Below are 18838 nucleotides of genomic sequence, written 5' to 3'. Positions count from 1 at the left end.
AGACAGAGATCTTTAAGTGCATGCTAAACAAACAAACCAACAATAAATAATAAATAAATAAAATAAGTCACATACAGAGATCTTTAAACCCATACTAAATAAACAAACAAAACAAAAAATAAATAATACAATAAAAAAAAAAATAAAATTAAAATTAATATTTAATAAAATAACTTTTTTATTCCATGACTAACACATTTTTATTCTGCTTCTGATTCAAAGCTTTTAAATTACTACTGTCACGACAGATTTATGAGTCTTTTTATCATTTTAAACCTATAAACTTTCACTGTATGGGAAAAAAACAGCTCAGACTCTTTGCCCAGCATCACATTTTATGCTTTATGAAAAAAAAAAAAAAAAAAAGACCTGGAATGACATGAGGGTGAGTAAACAATATAATTTTCAGTTTAGGGGAACTATCCCTGAATTAAGTCCACCACTTCAGCATGTATTTTTTATATTTCTCTTGATCAGCACAGAGCATCTGTTCTATAAGGATCCAGACAGAGAAATTAAAAGTAAAGTATGGGTATGCAAGCTGTGTGTACATTTGCTGTTTTAATACAAACACAAACAACCAAAGCATACTGTGTATGTAAGCACAAAGGGGTGTTCCTTCGACGGACCATATTCACATCTGGTTTTAATGATAGGCTCTTGCACGAGGACAGTAAAGAAGAGCCCCAGAATATAAAATCTGTTTACAGAACGTGACAAATCACATCTAATCAACAAGTTATTTCATCACCAATTTTCCAAGTTTGAGCAACATCTGATTTAGGCGTGATTTAAATGAGGTTAGGAATGCCTTCCAGAGGCGTACCGTCCTATAAAATGATGTGCGAAATTACTCTTGGCTCTTTCCGCACAACATTATTCCGCTATTTGTTTTAGCCATGGCTCAAATTAATAGAATTTTATTGTTTCGAAAGAGTATTAGCTCTCGGTTGTCTGTAGTTTAAACGATTAAAGCGCTTAAGAAAAATTCCCTGATGCCGATTCCCAGCATTAAATCTGATCTTTGCTCGAAACCATTTCTGACAGGCATCCAAGGACTGTAAACGTTCCTACTTGGACCAATATAACGGTACGAACAAATCAGGCGAGCTGTGGTATGCCACTAATATTAAAAAGACACATGCTTTTCATATGCAGCTCACAGGGAACTTCAATTCAGCATCAGAAGAGCTATTAAGGTCTAGAGAACATCCATATTTTCCCTGGTGCTGAAATCATTGATAACACACCTGAATACTAAGTCAGTCTCTGTTTTGACAAAGATTAAGTCAGTTTCACACAAAAAAAAATAACTACAAATGTTGGGTGTAATGAGATGGCCTACAAACAGAAGCAGGCACGGTAAACATTCAGTCAGCCAATGCACACTGTTGGACCACTGAGAGAGTTGGCAATATCTCAAATCTCACCTCGGGGTTCGGTTTCATTTTTATATGTAAAAGAACATGAAGGATCTTTCTACACAACTGATTGTGGCAACCCAGGCTCATGAAAAATACATGCCTTTGGTGACAACTTGACAAAAAGGATATGACTTTGTGGATGTTTAAAAGCAAACTGTCTAAAGAACAGGTCAGTAAAGTGTGAATCGTTTTCTCAGAAACATATAAAGGTTATTGGAGTTTAATAACACTGGTTTATGCACAACTCTTGACAGCTTAGAAATCAATCAATGTACATCTACAAATATATATATATATATACTTATGCTTACAAAAATGTGAGATAAAAATGCATTTGCTGAAACTACAAATTAGTAGACATATGGTTATTAATTAAACATTGTAATAGACTAAATGTAAACATTAGTAGCCAAATTTTGTATATTATTGCCTAAACTGTTCTCATCACTACCTATACTATATATATTTTTGCGTAAGCTGTATGCAAATGTACGTTTGATTAAGTTCTCAGTGTATATAATAGTAATCAAAATGTACATATTAGTATATAAAATGTTTTTATCAGCAAAAAATTACATTTGAGTTAGTACACAAAACTGTACATATTAGTGCCTAAACTGTATTAGTACCCAACTGCATATTCAGGTACATTCAATGTACACATCACTATGCAAACTGTATATATTGGCACCTAAACTCTATATTTTAGAACATAAATTTACATTTTAGTATCTTAAAGATATATATTCATACCCAAGTTGTAATCAGTACCTAATTTAACTAAATTAGGCTAGGCTAAACTAAACTAACCTGAACCTAGCCCAACCCAAGTGAACTCAACTTAGGCCAACCCAAGAGAACTCAACTTACCTCAATTCAAGTAAACTTAACTTAACTCAACTGAAATAACTCAACTAAACTCAACTCAAGTAAACTCAACTCAACAACTCAACCTTACAACTTAACTCAACATATTAACTCCAGTGAACTCAACTCAACACAAGTGATTTCAAATCGAGTAAAGTGAACTCAACTCAAGTGAACTCAGTCAACTCAAGTGAACTCAACTCAACTCAACATATCAACTCAACAACTGAATTCAAGTGAACTAAACTTAACTATACTCAAGTGAACTCAACTCAACTCAATTGAACTAAACTCAACAGGAGTGACCTAAACTCAACACAAGTGAATTCAACTAAAGTGAACTCAAGTAAACTCAACTAAAGTGAACTCAAAGTGAACTTAACTAAAGTAAACAACTTAATTTAACTAAAGGGAACTCAAGTGAACTAAACTAAAGGGAACTCAACAACTCCTCTCAAGTAAACTCAACAACTTAACTGAATTCAACTCAACACAAGGGGAATTAACTAAAGTGAACTCAACACAACTAAAGTGAACTTAACTCAACTAAAAGTGAACTAAAATGAACTCAACTAAAGTAAACTCAGCTAAAGTGAACTCAAACCAAGTAATGTAAACTAAACTGAACTAAACTCAACCAAACTAAAGTCAACTCAACTCAAGTTAACTCAACTCAACATAACTAAAGTGAACTAAACTCAACTAAAGGGAACTCAACTCAACTCAAGTGAACTCAATTCATCGCAACAACTCAAGTGAACTCAACTCAAGTAAACTAAGTCAACTCAAGTGAACTCAACAACTCAACTTAAGTGAACTAAACTTAACTATACTCAAGTGAACTCAACTCAACTCAATTCAACAAAAGTGAACTCAACTCAACTCAAGTTAACTCAAATAAAGTGAACTTAACTAAAGTGAACTCAACTCAACAAAAGTGAACTCAACTCAACTCAAGTGAACTCAACTAAAGTGAACTCAACTTAACAACTCCACTCAAGTAAACTCAACGACTCAACTCAAGTGAACTCAATTAAACTAAAATCAACTTAAGTGAACTCAACACAACTAAAGTGAACTCAACTCAATTAAAAGTTTACTAAAGTGAACTCAACTAAAGTAAACTCAACTCAACTAAAGTGAACTCAAAAAAAGTAATGTAAACTCAACTGAACTAAACTCAACCAAACTAAAGTAAACTCAACTAAAGTGAACTCAAAACAAGTAATGTAAACTCAACTGAACTAAACTCAACCAAACTCAAGTAAACTCAACTAAAGTGAACTCAAACCAAGTAATGTAAACCCAACTGCACTAAAGTGAGCTCAACTCAACTCTAAAGTGAACTCAACTCAAATCAAGTGAACGCAAGTGATTTCAACTTAAGTAAAGTGAACTCAATTCATCTCAACAACTCAAGTGAACTCAATGCAAGTAAATTCAACTCAAGTAAAGTGAACTCAACTCCACTAAACTAGAGTGAACTCAAGTCAACTCAGCAAAAATTAACTCAACTCAAGTGAACTCAACTTAACAACTTCACTCAAGTAAACTCAACTCAACAACACAACTAAAGTGAACTCAACTCAACTAAAAGTGAACTAAAGTTAACTCAACTCAACTAAAGTGAATTCAAACCAACTAATGTAAACTCAACTAAACTAAACTTAACCAAACTAAAGTGAACTCAACTCAGCTAAAGGGAACTCAACTCAAGTGAACTCAATTAAAGTTAACTCAACTCAACTCAAGTGAACTCAACTCGTGTGAACTCAACTGAAGTAAACTCAACTTAGCCTAGCTTAGCTTCATAATAATGATACACTAAGGGCTAATTCATTACACTAAAATTCGAAGCCATACATAGTAGATTGTGATTAGCAGAATAGATCTCTCCAGTTGCCAATTCAATGCTTTGTTTTCTTTGCCAAAACACAGAATTAATACACTTTGTTTAAATTGAGATCAATCACAGTATTAACTCTTTCCATTAAACCTGTACATATTAGTATGTCAATACTACATTTTACTACCTAAAATTAGCACCTGAACTACAAATAATAAAATTCAGGTTTTATCATTAAACTGTAGCAGTGGCCCAGTGGTTAGCACTGTTGCCTCACAGCAAGACGGTCACTGGTTTGAGCCCCGGCTGGGTCAATTGGCACTTCTCTGTGGAGTTTGCATGTTCTCACCATGTTGGCGTGGGTTTCCTCCGGGTGATCAGGTTTCCCCCACAGTCCATGCGGTATAGGTGAATTGAATAAACCAAATTGGCCATAGTGTGTGTGTGTGAATAAGTGTGTATGGATGTTTCCAGTATTGTGCTGCAGCTAGACAGGCATCCGCTGTGTAAAACAAGCTGGTGAAGTTGGTGGTGCATTCCGCTGTGGCGATCCCTGATGAATAAGGTGACTAAGCCAAAGGTGAATGAATGTATGAATAATAGAAACCAAATGGTACGTTCTAGTGCCTTTAAGGAAGTATATCACCCCAGTGTACTTTTACCTGAAGTGTATAGGGACAGAAATTGTGAAAATATTAAAATGCATTACCTTACTAATCATACACAATAGTAAAAGTGTCTTGAAAACATTGGAAAGAATCCTACAGAATGAGCCTTCATTAATGCATCATCTGCCTCCTAAATTATATTTTCATGAAAAGGAATACAAGTTTGTTGTTTCAGTGTCTCCAGCGGTTTGCAAAAATCTGCCACATTTTTCAAATGAGTCAGGGCAGGACTGTAGCATTGCTTAATTAATGAAGCATTTGTTTCAGTTTCTTTTTATGCCTTTGAGATATTTTTCACGCTAAACTGTTGTGACTTCTAAGTGAACAGAATGCAAGGACAAGGACAACAACAGCATGTTAATGGTGGAGAAAAAGCATGACACAAATGCAACAATGCAGACACAGAAATGCTGAGAGAAAGAAAAACTTGACTACATTTATAAAATGAAAGGAAGAATACTGAAGCAGTTGAAAATATGAAATGAGAAATTAGGAGTGAAAAAAGAAGCACTGATGAAATGAAAGCAATGTTGATGACAAACATACACATAATATCAGATCAGAACATAATTATGGATTTTCAGATAACACGCTATTGGCATCATAACAGTTTACACTTCGAACTGAAGAGCTCCTTTACCTGAGGTGGAAAGGCAGATCAGCAGCAGGAAAACTGCAAGAGTATTCTGGAACTTCCATCTCCACCACCGACCACTGATGAACGAAATCCTGCCAATCAAATTTAGCAAATTAGGTTTCAAAACAAAACCACAATTCAATTTATTACTTACATGCTAATTTAGCAAAGTAGAATTATACAAATACCGTAATGACATTAGAGGTTTGGTTAAATGAACCACAGGATATATTTTGATGCAAGCGATGCTTTAAAAATGAATTTAATTTAAAAAAAAAAAAATGTGAATATCATCTTGAACTGTTGCATCTGGTTTTCTTAGTCACCGACTCAAAACACTTTAACTGGCATAAACTTTACGCATGAGCTTTTTTTCACCCTGCCTCACACACACAGGAGCACAATATCTTTATTCATGTGTCTATAATTTGAGAGAACTTTGAAGGTTTAAATGATGTATTTGAGGCATGGAACGATTTTATTTTTTATTTTTTCATGTCAGAACAGTGACCACAGCCATGCAAAAAACTGCCCTTACATAATGACTAATCACTCTCCCACGTCAGCCATAATAGGTTTGCTGAAAAAGATCACGGACGATGAGGTTTACAAAGGGTTTGCAAAGAACAGCTAAAAATGACAGGAAACCAGAGGCTGAAAAACTGCATTAGAGAGCCTTTCAGTGTGTTATCTAAAGTAGACTGTTGCACTTATACAGTTTGGGCAGCGTTCATGCTAAAATTATACCTTAAACATGCATTGAAAAGCAAGTACTGCAAAAAGAAAAATCACTGTACATTAAAAGTGAGTGAGGAAGCTGCCCTAAAAATTAAGTTGACGTTACTTGGGTAGAGTTGTTGTGAATAAAGTGAGTACTTTATTCATTTCTTTTAATTTGAAGATAAAATGAAACGGCATCAAACGAAAAATAAATCTTTGCAGTCTTACCTAAATTAAAATTACTTTACAGTTTAAACTTCACTAAATAATAAAATGGTGTATCAATATTCACAATATCATATTGTTAAATTATTATATTGTTGTTTTATCCAGTTTTATGTTATATTTTGATACTTCTGTTTTTCAGCAATGTTTAAACTTCACAGTAACTTTAATTTTTAGAAAAGATTGCAAAGATTTTTTTTCATTTGATACTGAGCCTTTATTTGTCATTTATTAGAGATTTATAAAGCATACAAAGTGCTCAGATTAAGTCACAAAACTGGATGAAGTTGAGTTAATAAAGCATTTAACACACAAAGAACCTAATAATGGCTCGTTTCCACTGAGTGGTACGGTACGGTTTGGTTTGGTACGCTTTTATGGCTGTTTTTACTGTCAAAAAGCGTACCGAACTGAACCATCCCATACCACTTTTTTGGCACCCTTTCAAAAGGGTACCAAACACAAGAAAGGGTACAAAAAGGCGGAGCTAGACGCACAGCTTAACGCTATTGGTTTACAGAGATACGTCATTCACTTACTCAACAAGCAAGAATGAAAACAAAAGAGCCGCCATGTTTAAAATACACAGCCGAGAGATCTTTTACAGTGTAATTACATATAATAACAAGCCATGGTCGACCCGGGCTTAAACAAACCTTGTCGTTGAGGTCAAACTTTACAATAAGGTTCATTAGTTAATGTTAAGTAATGCAATTACTAACATGAACAAACAATGAACAATAAATTTACCACAGTAGTTTTTCATCTTAATAAACGTTAGTTAATGAAAATACCATTGTTGGTTCATGTTAACTCATGGTGCATTAACTAATGTTAACAAGCATAGACTTGAATATTAATAATGCGTTAGTAAATGTTCAATTATGATTAATAAATGCTATACAGGTGTTGTTCATGATTAGTTCATGTTAGTAAATGCATTAACTAATGAACCTTATTGTAAAGTGTTACCGTCGTTAACTTGATGAACAGCCACAATGCCATAAAAGAAGAGCAGGTTTACCCTGTGACTTATAGTTTTTACGAGCCAGTCTTAAGCGCGACAGTTTCGATTTCATGCTTGCGATTGCTGCGCGTCTATATCTGAAATAACAAACTTCTTGAGCTGATGATAATAACGTGCGCTTGATTATTGACATGCTTTTGAAACCCGATCCTGTTAGAAACTGACAAATCCGGGATTGAAGCGCGAAAAAACAAAGGAGAAGCCTGGAAAAAAGGAGCACATTATTTTTACAGGAAACGAGAACAAACTGCCATGTTTAGCATTTATCATCACCTTTTCGACTAATATGAACTCAGAATGATGGAATGACAGAGGCTACATGTGCTGCAGAAGATTACAGACACAGATGAGAGGTTTTCACTGACTGTAGGTTATATTTTGTGTTGTTTTTGAACCTAAAGAAGGGCTAAATGTCTGTTGTGTGAAGTTTTTCTGTAGTTGGTAACATATCGGTGACTGTAAGGGTCTGTATGTGTTCATATATGTTGCAATTATTTATTTTATATAATTGCAGACGTTACAGTAGGCTATTTCGCACTGTCATTGATCTGCAGTTATAATCAAATCCTGTTCATAGAAAAGTTAGTAATAAACATTTATACACAAGTATTTATGTGTATAAAGTCTCTGTTTTGTGAGAAGTGCTTCTCATATGATATGTAAGCGACCCGTATGGCTTTACTGTAGACATTTTCTCAAGCGAAAATGAAGTCGACTGAAACTCTCTGTTATACACCACGCCCACCAAAAGGGTACCATTGGCAGTCGAAACGCAAGTCTGATAAATGTGACCCGTACCGACCCGAACAGTACCGTACTGTACTAGTCAGAGGAAACGAGCCATAATATATGCCTGAATGATAAGAATAATAAATGTAATTTTAATAGTTTATTAATGATTTACTTCTGAATAATCTTTAAAATCCAGCAGATTCTCTTAAATAACTGGTTTGTAAATAATTTATACCTTATTTATTAATAAGAAATACTAATTAACAAAGTATGAAAATACAATCATTAAGCACATTATTTATGTGCTCATAAGTCAAGAATACAGCATTTGTATCTGCTTAGTAATGTCTATTAATCTAAAATTAATGCTTAACAGATAATAAATACACAATTTGATAATGCTTAATAGATTATTCATTGTGTGTAATCATTATAAAATTCCACTTAATAATTTCAAAGCAATTGGTTTACTCTGAGTAGAGTCAACTAATCACTTTAAAAACAGGTTTACTCACTTTTGTAAAGTAAAATAACTGCTGTAAAAACTATGAGCTTAGTTGCTTTTTAAAGTAAAGTCAACTAATCAGTTTTTACAGTAGAAAAAGAGCATCAACATCATTAAAATAATCCATAAAACAAAAAAGCAGTTTTGTTGCTAGAATTGTTTTATATTAAAATATGGCCTAAATGTAAAACTGATTAGAAAATTTACAGTAAATTACCGTATATCATTGGTTTTCAATTCAAACAGCGTTGAAAGTCTACCCATTGTACTTTGGTCACAAAGAAAAAAAAGCCACCAAAAGCAGATGGTGGTCAACAGCATATCAGCAAGCATAGAAAAATACTAATATAGGGTGCTAAATGTCATTCACATATTGAACACCATAATAAGATATAAACTTTACATTAAGTAATTGAATAAAACATTAGATGTAGCATAACACTCTAATGAACAAAGCAGATGAGAAAAAAATAGTATTGTAAGAATTTTTGTATTTAAATATGGTCTAAACATAAGATTAATTTTAAAATATACAGAAAATTACCGTATTTTATTGGTTTCACTTTATACAGTGTTGACGTAGCATCATCCCATTATACTTTGGTTACACAGACAAAATAAAAACACAACCACAAGCAGATCAGCTGGTCAACAGCATATCCGCAAGCATAGACAAATACTAATAGAAGGTGCTCACTGTCATTCACATATTGAATACCATTATGATACTAAACTTGACATTAAGTATTTTAATATAACATCAGATGTAACATAAAACCTTACTGAATAAAACAGATGAGAAAAAAATAGTATTGTTAAAAAAAACATTAAAATTTAAATATCATGAAGGTAATTGATGAAAAGTTCATTTACGTTTATTCACTGTTCATTTTTACTGTAGTGTATTTTTTACCAATTTTTACAGTGAAAAATAAATGCTTTTACCAACTCATTCCCCGTGCCATTTAAAGGGATAATTCATCAAAAATGTAGCTTATATCTTCAACCACTTAACTTCATATCTTATGACTGTGTGTAATACACAATAAGTTATTTTATGTCAATGGGGTGCAAATGTGTGCATTTTGTCCAGAGTAAACTACATGGACTAAAAATAAAGGGTTTTCAGCTTTAGAACAGCACACAGTTGAGTGTATTACACCTTTTTAACTCTACAATACACAAAAGTTTTTCACACTTGAAGTAGTTAACTCTGGGTCATTATAAATCCTGTTTTACTTGTAAATCCCAAACCCATGAGCTAGCATCTTTATTTGCAACACTTCTTCAAATTACATGTTGCTGACTGCTACTGATTGATTTTTGTTCCTAAACAAACTTTCCAGATATTTAGGGGAAGAATAAAACACTGTCTTAACTCCAATTGTTACATTTTCCATCACTATTTTCCTTCCAAACACTGAAAAAACTGTTTTTAACACCCAGCGCTTCTCTGAGAGTGCATGTGAATAAGAAGCACGCACTGCATTGATTCCTAAACATCTAGTCATAACATAAATTTAGCAGAAAATCATTTTAAATGGCAAGTGTGGAAGTCACTTAATCCCAAGTTTAAAAATGGTGTTCAGAATGACAATAACACCGGGATAAGCTCAGTGTAAAAAGCCATATAAATGTTCTTATATGTCCAAAAAGAGGTTATCAAGCATGTGTATATACATAAGAACATACTCCGCAGCATATTAAAAGCATTGACCGCACACTGAAACCTGTTCAGAATGGATCACTGTGTTGGTACTTCAGATCTAAAATAATGGATTGTATGGAGCATTGCCCAGGTGTGCCTTGCTCTTATTCCTTCATAAAAAAGACTGCGTTGTTCTAGCAAAAGTTTGTGATGCTATCAGTCTTCAACTTTGTTCTGAAAAGCAGCCAAAGCAGAACGAAACACTGGCTACCTGCTTGAACTGCACACACACACAAACCATTCATTGGCTCAGTTTAAGAAAGTTTTAGCGTGAACGTGTTTCTCTAAAACACTTACTAACATGACCACTAAACAGCGCTGTTTGAGTTTGTAACAGAGCTCTTCGAAATGAGCGACAAATTAATCTGGTTTATAACAATGTTATCCTTCTCTGTAACAATGAAGAAGATTACGGCTGAACGATTATACAAAAGGTCATTAGTAGATATTTTTTAAGATCTATACAGATTAAAGTCACATTTAAAGGCTTAACTAGGTTAATTAGGTTAACTAGGCAGGTTAGGGTAATTGGGCAAGTTCTTGTATAACGATGGTTTGTTCTGTAGATTATCGAAAAAATTATATAGCTTAAAGGGGCTAATCATTTTGACCTAAAAATGGCTTTTAAAAAATTAAAAACTACTTTTATTCTAACCGAAATAACAAAGATAACACTTTCTTCAGAACAAAAAAAAACTAACAAAAAAAATTAGACATACAGAGAAAATTTCCTTGCTCTGTTCAACATAATTTGGGAAATATTCAAAGGGGGGGGGGGATAATTTTGACTTTAGCTGTACTTGCAGTTATCATGATTTACAAATTTACAACATTTGAGGCTATAATAATAATAATAATAATAATAATATTTTATTTGTACAATCTAATGAGCTGAATTCCAACTAAATCAAGTGTTGGTGCAACCAACTGTAGAGTTTAGGGCTACCAGTGTTCTCAAATGTTATAAGGAGCTGTTGCTACAGATTGTTTGCTTGCCTGTTGCAAAAACAACAGAGATTTAAAGGGATAGTTAACCTAAAATGAAAACTATTTCATCATCTACACTTCTTTATTTGTTTTTTTGGACAACAGATGTGGAAGTAAAACAAGTCCAAATACAGTGCTCAGCATAACTGAATACAGCCAATTTTGAAAATGAATATTTTTATCAATTTCTCGGTGAATATAGGCAATATATTTTGGTGCATTTAAACAATACAGATTTATTAGACAGATATATATATTAAAATAATATTTTAGTCACCAAATATATTTAGAAATTGAAGGATAATACAATTAAATTCAAGCAAAATATTGCAAAAACAAATTCCAACCTACAAAACTTCAACTAATTTTTATTTTTATTTTTGTAGCTTCTTTTGATTTTTCCTCTTTTGTAAATTTGTGTTTAATATTTTTCTATAAAATATACATTTGGGTGTACTAGTTTTTGGACTGTTCTCTATGTTTTTTAGATAAGCTCCAGATCTAGCTTCAGTACTGACAATTCTATAATGTATATGCACAAATTAATATTGTATAGCTTCCTATTAAAAATATGAATATAAAAGATAGATTAGTGAGGGGTGTACAGCAAAGCACTGTAATAATAGCGCATAATGACAAACATCAAGAAGAAAAGAAACAATGCAAAAGTATCACAAACTTGTCCCATACAACACGTCATCTTTATGCACAACTTTGCATTTATTAAACTCAAGATTTATCAAAATGCAACATTGCCAGATGGCAAAAAATGACAGCTGACTCAACAGATATATATTATACCTCAAAATAAAGCACATAGAATATATTGTGTTTCTATTGTTATCTTCTATTGTTGATTTCTCACTGTGTGTGTGTGTGTTGCTGGATGAGTTGGAATTAACTGTAATATCAAAAGAGTTTTATTAATGTAGTAGAGTACAAAAAAATGGAAGGGATTGTCTGAATATTTAATAAATAGCCTATTAAATTTGACCAAATTGTATTGCACAGCATGCCACTGTGTTGTCAAACATTTTTATAGAATAATGTTGGTCACTATTCACTGCAACTATAGGGCATAGTATGAGCAGAACTTTTTTAAATCTTATTTTGTGGTCTGAAACTGAAAAGAAAATTGGTGAGTGAACAGTATATTTTGAGTGAACTATTGCTTTATGATTTAGGGCTTGGTTTGAAATGGAAAAGCCAAACTCACTTTTAGTTCAAGATTTCTTTGTTTAGTTTTCTAAGGTAGTATTTTAGGAAGAAAAAAAAAAACTAAAATATATAAACATCCCTAAAAGATATTCCTATGACATTCAGGTTGGCAGATTGTGTTCAATACCTTATAGAATAACAATTAAATTGTTCGGGCTCTAAATGGAAGCTTCGTTTAAAGAAGAAGCATTCAGATGTAGATTGTTTTAGAGTTTTTGGGGACTGTTTGTTGGGGCTAGAATAGGGTACACAGTATGCAGAACTGGTGCTTCTACTCATACTGATAAACTTCCGGTGAACGGTTGTGACTTTTTTGATTTATGTTCTTTTACAGCATTGATGTTGAAACGTAATTAATATATAATCAGTTAAATAGACTTCAGCATTCATTTAGTTGCTCAAGTGTAAAACGAGATGAAAAGCCGTTTACTTGCACCCGCTCGTCAGGATTTGCACAAAAGAGCAGAAGCTTCAGTAAATATACTGTGGTAAAATAAATGTTTATATTTTAAAGACATGGCGGGGAAAAATGTAATTTAATGCAGAGCGTCTTGTACATTCTGAGACCCACTTTATATCGCATATTAATCAGGCAGTGGAGATTGCTGATTTTTAAAGAAAACAGACCTAAAATGTGCCGATTTTGTAGCGGCATACAGTTCAACGAAAGCGCTAGACTCAGGTTACTGACTAATTAAAAGTCTTTCCGTATACTTCTGCATATACCCTTTTGGATATGGTATATGGGTTGTTGTAAAATGTAAAATGTTATTTGCTAGACCAAAAATTCCAAAACAACAACAGAGCATATATAATCAATCCATCTCAGATTAACCAATTGCACATATATGTAACTTTTCACCACACCACATGAAGATCTACTAAAGGAAATTGGATCTCAACAAACACATCTAAAATCTGCTTCCATGAAAGTAAGTTCTGGGGAATCAATATTTGAAGTTCATGGAAAACAAAAATTCCAGAGGGAAATGTTAACATCAGAAGACCTCATAAGTTATTCTGATGAGGACAAGATTTGTTTAATTGGGCATTGATTGTCTCCATTAGGATTAGGCTGATAAATGTTTTCATTATAACAAATGGAAGGAAAATTCCCTCCATTTGAGACAGAGTATTTTTTAATGAGATTATCGCGATGCTTCATTTGATACTATGGCTAATAACACCTAAGACTGTAGGCTTTTGTTGCCAAGACATGAAGTGTGTGAAGTTACAAGATCCTGCGTGAGGTCCTCAGATCTTCTTTCATTTCAACAAGGATTGTGGAAAGATAATAGAGATCTCTACGCCCAGCAAACAAAGCAGATTGGCGATGGCAAAATCAGCCAGGAGAAGAATAGAATTCATATTTTATTAACCATCCTCAACAGACGCATTCATTAGCTGGCCACAATGCTACAATAAAATCCATTAATTAGGACACTATCCCTTTAAACAAGATCTTATTTAATAGGAATGCAAGTCAACACCCTGAAATAAATCATTGTTACAAATCATAATGTTACTACATATTTTTCAGCCCTAAACAAAGTCTCGCAGCATCTCTATAAGGTGGAGCACTTGTTGACACAGAATGAGGCCATTTATTTTGACCGCTATATAAAATTCATGTAATGCATGACATTACAGGACATATGAATTTTGTTCTGAAAGCATATGTAAATACTCATGAATGGAGCGACTACATGCAAGCAGCATAAAGAACTTGATTCATCAAGCCAAAATGAGTTGGAATAGCAGAAACAGTCCCTTCTGGCATTCATAAGCCTTATAGTCCAGAAATCATAATGAAAAATAATGAAATTTTATAATCAAATTTATCAAGCAATAAGTGCTGAATATGTATATTTTATAATATAAAAATATTAGATTCAATAAATAAGTGTTAACAGGAATTAATTACAAGCTTAAGTGTTGCTATACTGTATATACAATGTAAAACCATTACAATAGGATTTCTATTAGAGGTGATCTAAAAACAAGTCAACAACTTTGGAAATGTCACCACAACATGCAGGTAAACTAGATATTTATCATCCGGTGTTTTTTCTCACACATAAGAGAAAAAAAACCTTATAAACTACGTCACTGTTGTACCTTAAACTCGTGTAAACAGTCGGGCATCAAATGTCTCTAATGCCCAAAATCGCTGTGTAGGCAGGCAGCTCACTGTTTAGAGACACCTTTCTGTGGGAGCTATAATTTAAAGGTAGACATTTTAAGCACTATTCAGTTGTTTACCGTTTTATTTGCGGTCATCTAAAAGTCCAAAAAGCAATTCATCTGCCCACCAACATTGTAACGTGACACCCATTCTTTTGGGCCATGGATATGTCACTGTTCTTGGTAAAATGAGTAAGGAACATAAAAGAAAAAACACAACAGAATACGAACAATATGCCAATCACACAAACAAACAATTGTTGTCATATTGTTGATTACTTATAGTGAAAATACAATGACAATTCTATAATTAAAACTCTTAAAAGTTCTCAAATGTTATAGAGATTATTATTTTTTTTTTATTATTTTACGGATAATTTGAATACGATAATACAATTTTGTTCACTTATATACAAAGAACACAAATCTCTTTAGATTTAGCCTAACTCGACTTTCAAAAAAAAAAAGGAAGAATAAAAATAAATAAATAAATAACCAGGGCGCTTTATTGACGTCGAAAGTTAAACAGAGTTTATTTGTTTACTGCAGATTTACTTCGAATATCACTAATTAGAAGTTTAAACAGTGACTTACATTGTTTCATTGAAGCTCGTCTGCTTGAAGCATGATATCTCTTCTGTTTAAATAAACTTGAGAGAAGTTTGAGCGTCAGTCAGTCACTTCACCGTCAATTTACACGAGCCTCTCCACAGCTCAGCTAAAACACACCATCATCTTCTTTATCATCATCGCAGATATTCTGAAATCAATTAAATGTCGGTTTTTTGACAGATGAACCTGCGCTCCAGGCAGACAGATGCTGGGTTAAGCGTTAACAAGAGTTTACTAGACAATACTGCGCTTGTCCAACCGCTGGAGGCAGTTCTGACTGGAGCCCCACCCTTCAGCAGAGAAATCCCGAGGAGACCCCCCAAAAGAAGACAAGTAGGTTAAACAGTTAAACACCAATTCTTCACAATAGTTTGTCATATTTACATCTATGAACATTTCTTAAGCATCGTTCCTAGCAGTAAATGAGATAAACAAAAGTCTTTGTCGCGCCAAACGGTGGATAGAAATGTAGCCAGTTAAAAGTAACATGTGATTATGTATAATTATGTTTATTTACAAACAGACCTACACATGTAATTTATACATGTTTTAACAAAAAATAAACAATGTATGTGTGAACAATAGGCATATATATATATATATATATATATATATATATATATATATATATATATATATATATATATATATATATATATATATATATAATGTATATATATATATATATATATCATATATATATATCATATATATATATCATATATATATGTATATATATATATCATATATATATATATATATATATATATATATATATATATATATATATATATATATATATATATATATATATCTATCATATATATATAATGTATATATCATATATATATATATATATATATATATATATATATATCATATATACATAATATATATATATATATATATATATATATATATATATATATATATATATATATATATATACATATATATATATATAATAGGATTATATACAGCATAAATGAGTACACCCTATTTTGATATGAACAAAAACATACGAACAGTTTGAACAGTGACAATATGAACGAACAACATGAACAGTTGTATCCAGTTTTCAGTGAATATGGGGAATATATAAAAAGTTTAGATACAAAAAACTCTAAGTGCCGTGTAAAATTTCTATCAAAAATCATTAGAAATTTTATCAGCCTCCTTTGTTTATGTTGAGATATTTTACTTTAAAGACCAGGAAGATAACTTATTCTTTCCCATAAAAGTAATATTACTGAACATACCCACAGGAGCCTGATAAAAATGCTCAGTTTAGAGGAAAATTTCAGACGGGATTTAGAGGTTTTTGCATCTGAACTCTTCACATATTGGTGCATTTCAACAAAACGGATTAATTAAAAATATATATTTATTAAAAATAATATTTTTTCACAAAACATCTTTAGAAATGGAAAGATATTGCAAATAATAATAATAATAAATAATTACAAACTACAACATTTTAACAAAACTGTATATATTTTTGCTTCTCTTGATTTTTGCTATTTTTGAAAAATTCATTTAATATTTTCCCCTAACATATAAATTTTGGCAACTCATTTTTGAACCATTATTGTAAGTTATTTTGTTAGATTAGCTCCAGATCTGGCTTCAGTACTGAATAAACTAATGAATTTGCAAAAATAAAATATTGTAATGCATCCTTTAGAAAACATTAGTTTAAATGAGATATTTGTGGGGGGTGTACACAAACACACACAAAATATTATATCATAATCGTGTATTAAAATACTTTTTTCTATTGTGTGCTATTTATTTTTGTTCATGCTTAAAAATAAAATAACTACATTTCTAAATAGTGCTTATGCAAAATCAAATATTTATCTATATATTTACATTTAAATATGCATGTCTGTAAGTGTAGAGAGAAACAGAGAACAGATAGGCTATTAATAAAACATTAGCTTTTTTGCTTATAAGAGAGTTTAGGATCAGTAAGATGTTTGAGTCTAATTTAAAACAAGCCTATCCTGCTCACCAAAGCTGCATTTCTTTTATTAAATATTGTGAAATGTTATTACACTATAAAATAACTGTTCAAAAGTAGTTTATAATTTAATTTAATCATTTATTCCAGTGATTTTAAAGATTAAATTTTAGCTTCATTACTCCAGTCTTCAGTCACATGATCCTTCAGAAATCACTCTAATAATAATTAATATTATTATTATCAATATTATTCATGGTAATAGTAATAAAAGCAAAATAAATAAATAAAAATAAATGAAAAAAAATAAAACCCTAAAAGTTTGACCGATAGAGTAGCTTGTGCTTAAATTTTAAATGACACAATTCCATCACTAACCAATATGCAAAAATATAATTAATATGATGAAAGTACCTTTTGTAATTAGTTTTTCTGTTAGATTTATAAAAAAAAAAAATGAAAACAACATACTGTAAACATTTGCTATAATTCCATGAAAAACAAACTTGTCAAAGACTTGTATGCACTGTTTTGTCCTCATTAAGCCATGCTAGCTGCTTTGTTTTCAACGTCAGAGAAGATCTTCCAGTTAGATAGCTCCTAAGTCGGATAGCTGAATTTGCATGTACCTCTGATATTTACATTACAACATTCAGGTCAAATAGCATGCTCGACAGAAATCTCAGGTTATGTAGCTGTTTACAAGCCTGTGAGCTGGTAGATAAATGATAATAGCACACATTTATTCAGATGAAAATCTGCCTTTTTGTTTTTCGTCCCTGTTGAGGATTGTTTTGGTTTTGATCTATTGTGGGTGTGAGAAGCCATGCACAATAACATGGACATTTATTACAGGCTAGCTTCATTTGTGTTTTGTTTAGCGTTGAGATTTACAGCCACGGTGACGTTTTATCACCAGAACACAGGAACTTGGATGAAGATTTTGAATGTAAAACAACTTAAATGCCAGAAATTACAATTTGGACGATCCTTCCAGATGCTTAGCTCTTCACAAATTACTCAATTATTCTGCTCGATAGCCAATATAAATGTTAATGATAATCCTGCATTTGCAATGGAGAAAAAATAAAATAAAGAAAAAGAAATAGAGAAAAAAAGGTGAGCTTTCTCGATTCCCACAGAACAGATAGCGATCAAGTAATAAACGTTATCTCTTTGAGCGTCTAAGTCAATACCTTAAACACACGTTAAACACTAAAGAGGGATTACAAGTCACAAAATCCCCCAGGTTAATTTTTAAAAGTTAAATGACAAAATGTTATCGTCATTGTGGTTTATTCCTGTTGTGGTGTAAATGCATATGCAAGATGGATTGCATCTGAAGCACTAAACTGCTTTGTAAATTCACTTGAGCCAATTAAAGCAGAGTATAAGGGAGCGAAACGGAAAATAATCACTGGTGATGTTCATCATTTGCATCCACAATGATGCAGGAAAGGATTCAGGCAAATGCATGCAGTGATAAAGCTCAGTCTGCTTCCAGATAAATCAAAA

The 18838-nt window shown here is 32.2% G+C and overlaps 1 protein-coding gene and 1 long non-coding RNA gene across 45 annotated transcripts in view; one reads left to right on the top strand and one right to left on the bottom strand.

Annotated features, from left to right (window-relative positions):
- Positions 1 to 15596, bottom strand: part of adgrg6 (adhesion G protein-coupled receptor G6) — an 87095-nt gene extending 71499 nt beyond the window's left edge. For 42 of the 44 annotated variants that reach the window (XM_087297320.1, XM_087297312.1, XM_087297314.1 and 39 more), the window contains exons 1-2: positions 15343 to 15596; positions 5446 to 5534 (exon numbers count right to left, since the gene is read on the bottom strand). In XM_087297320.1, the coding sequence (XP_087153446.1) occupies positions 5446 to 5534; positions 15343 to 15344 (91 nt within the window). In that variant the 5' untranslated portion in view covers positions 15345 to 15596. 44 annotated transcript variants of the gene reach the window in all.
- Positions 1 to 15693, top strand: part of LOC147839402 (uncharacterized) — a 44385-nt gene extending 28692 nt beyond the window's left edge. The window contains exon 3 of the long non-coding RNA XR_015518847.1: positions 15541 to 15693. This is a non-coding gene — a long non-coding RNA (uncharacterized LOC147839402). The remainder of the gene's footprint in view (positions 1 to 15540) is intronic.
- Positions 15694 to 18838: the final 3145 nt, after the last annotated feature.

The sequence above is a fragment of the Danio rerio genome, chromosome 20 (assembly GCF_052040795.2).
Source record: "Danio rerio strain M-AB ecotype USA chromosome 20, GRCz13ab, whole genome shotgun sequence".
In the NCBI taxonomy this organism is placed as follows: domain Eukaryota; kingdom Metazoa; phylum Chordata; class Actinopteri; order Cypriniformes; family Danionidae; genus Danio; species Danio rerio.
The sequence above is the reverse complement of the archived record's forward strand: the minus strand, read 5'-3'. Positions and strand labels throughout refer to the sequence as shown.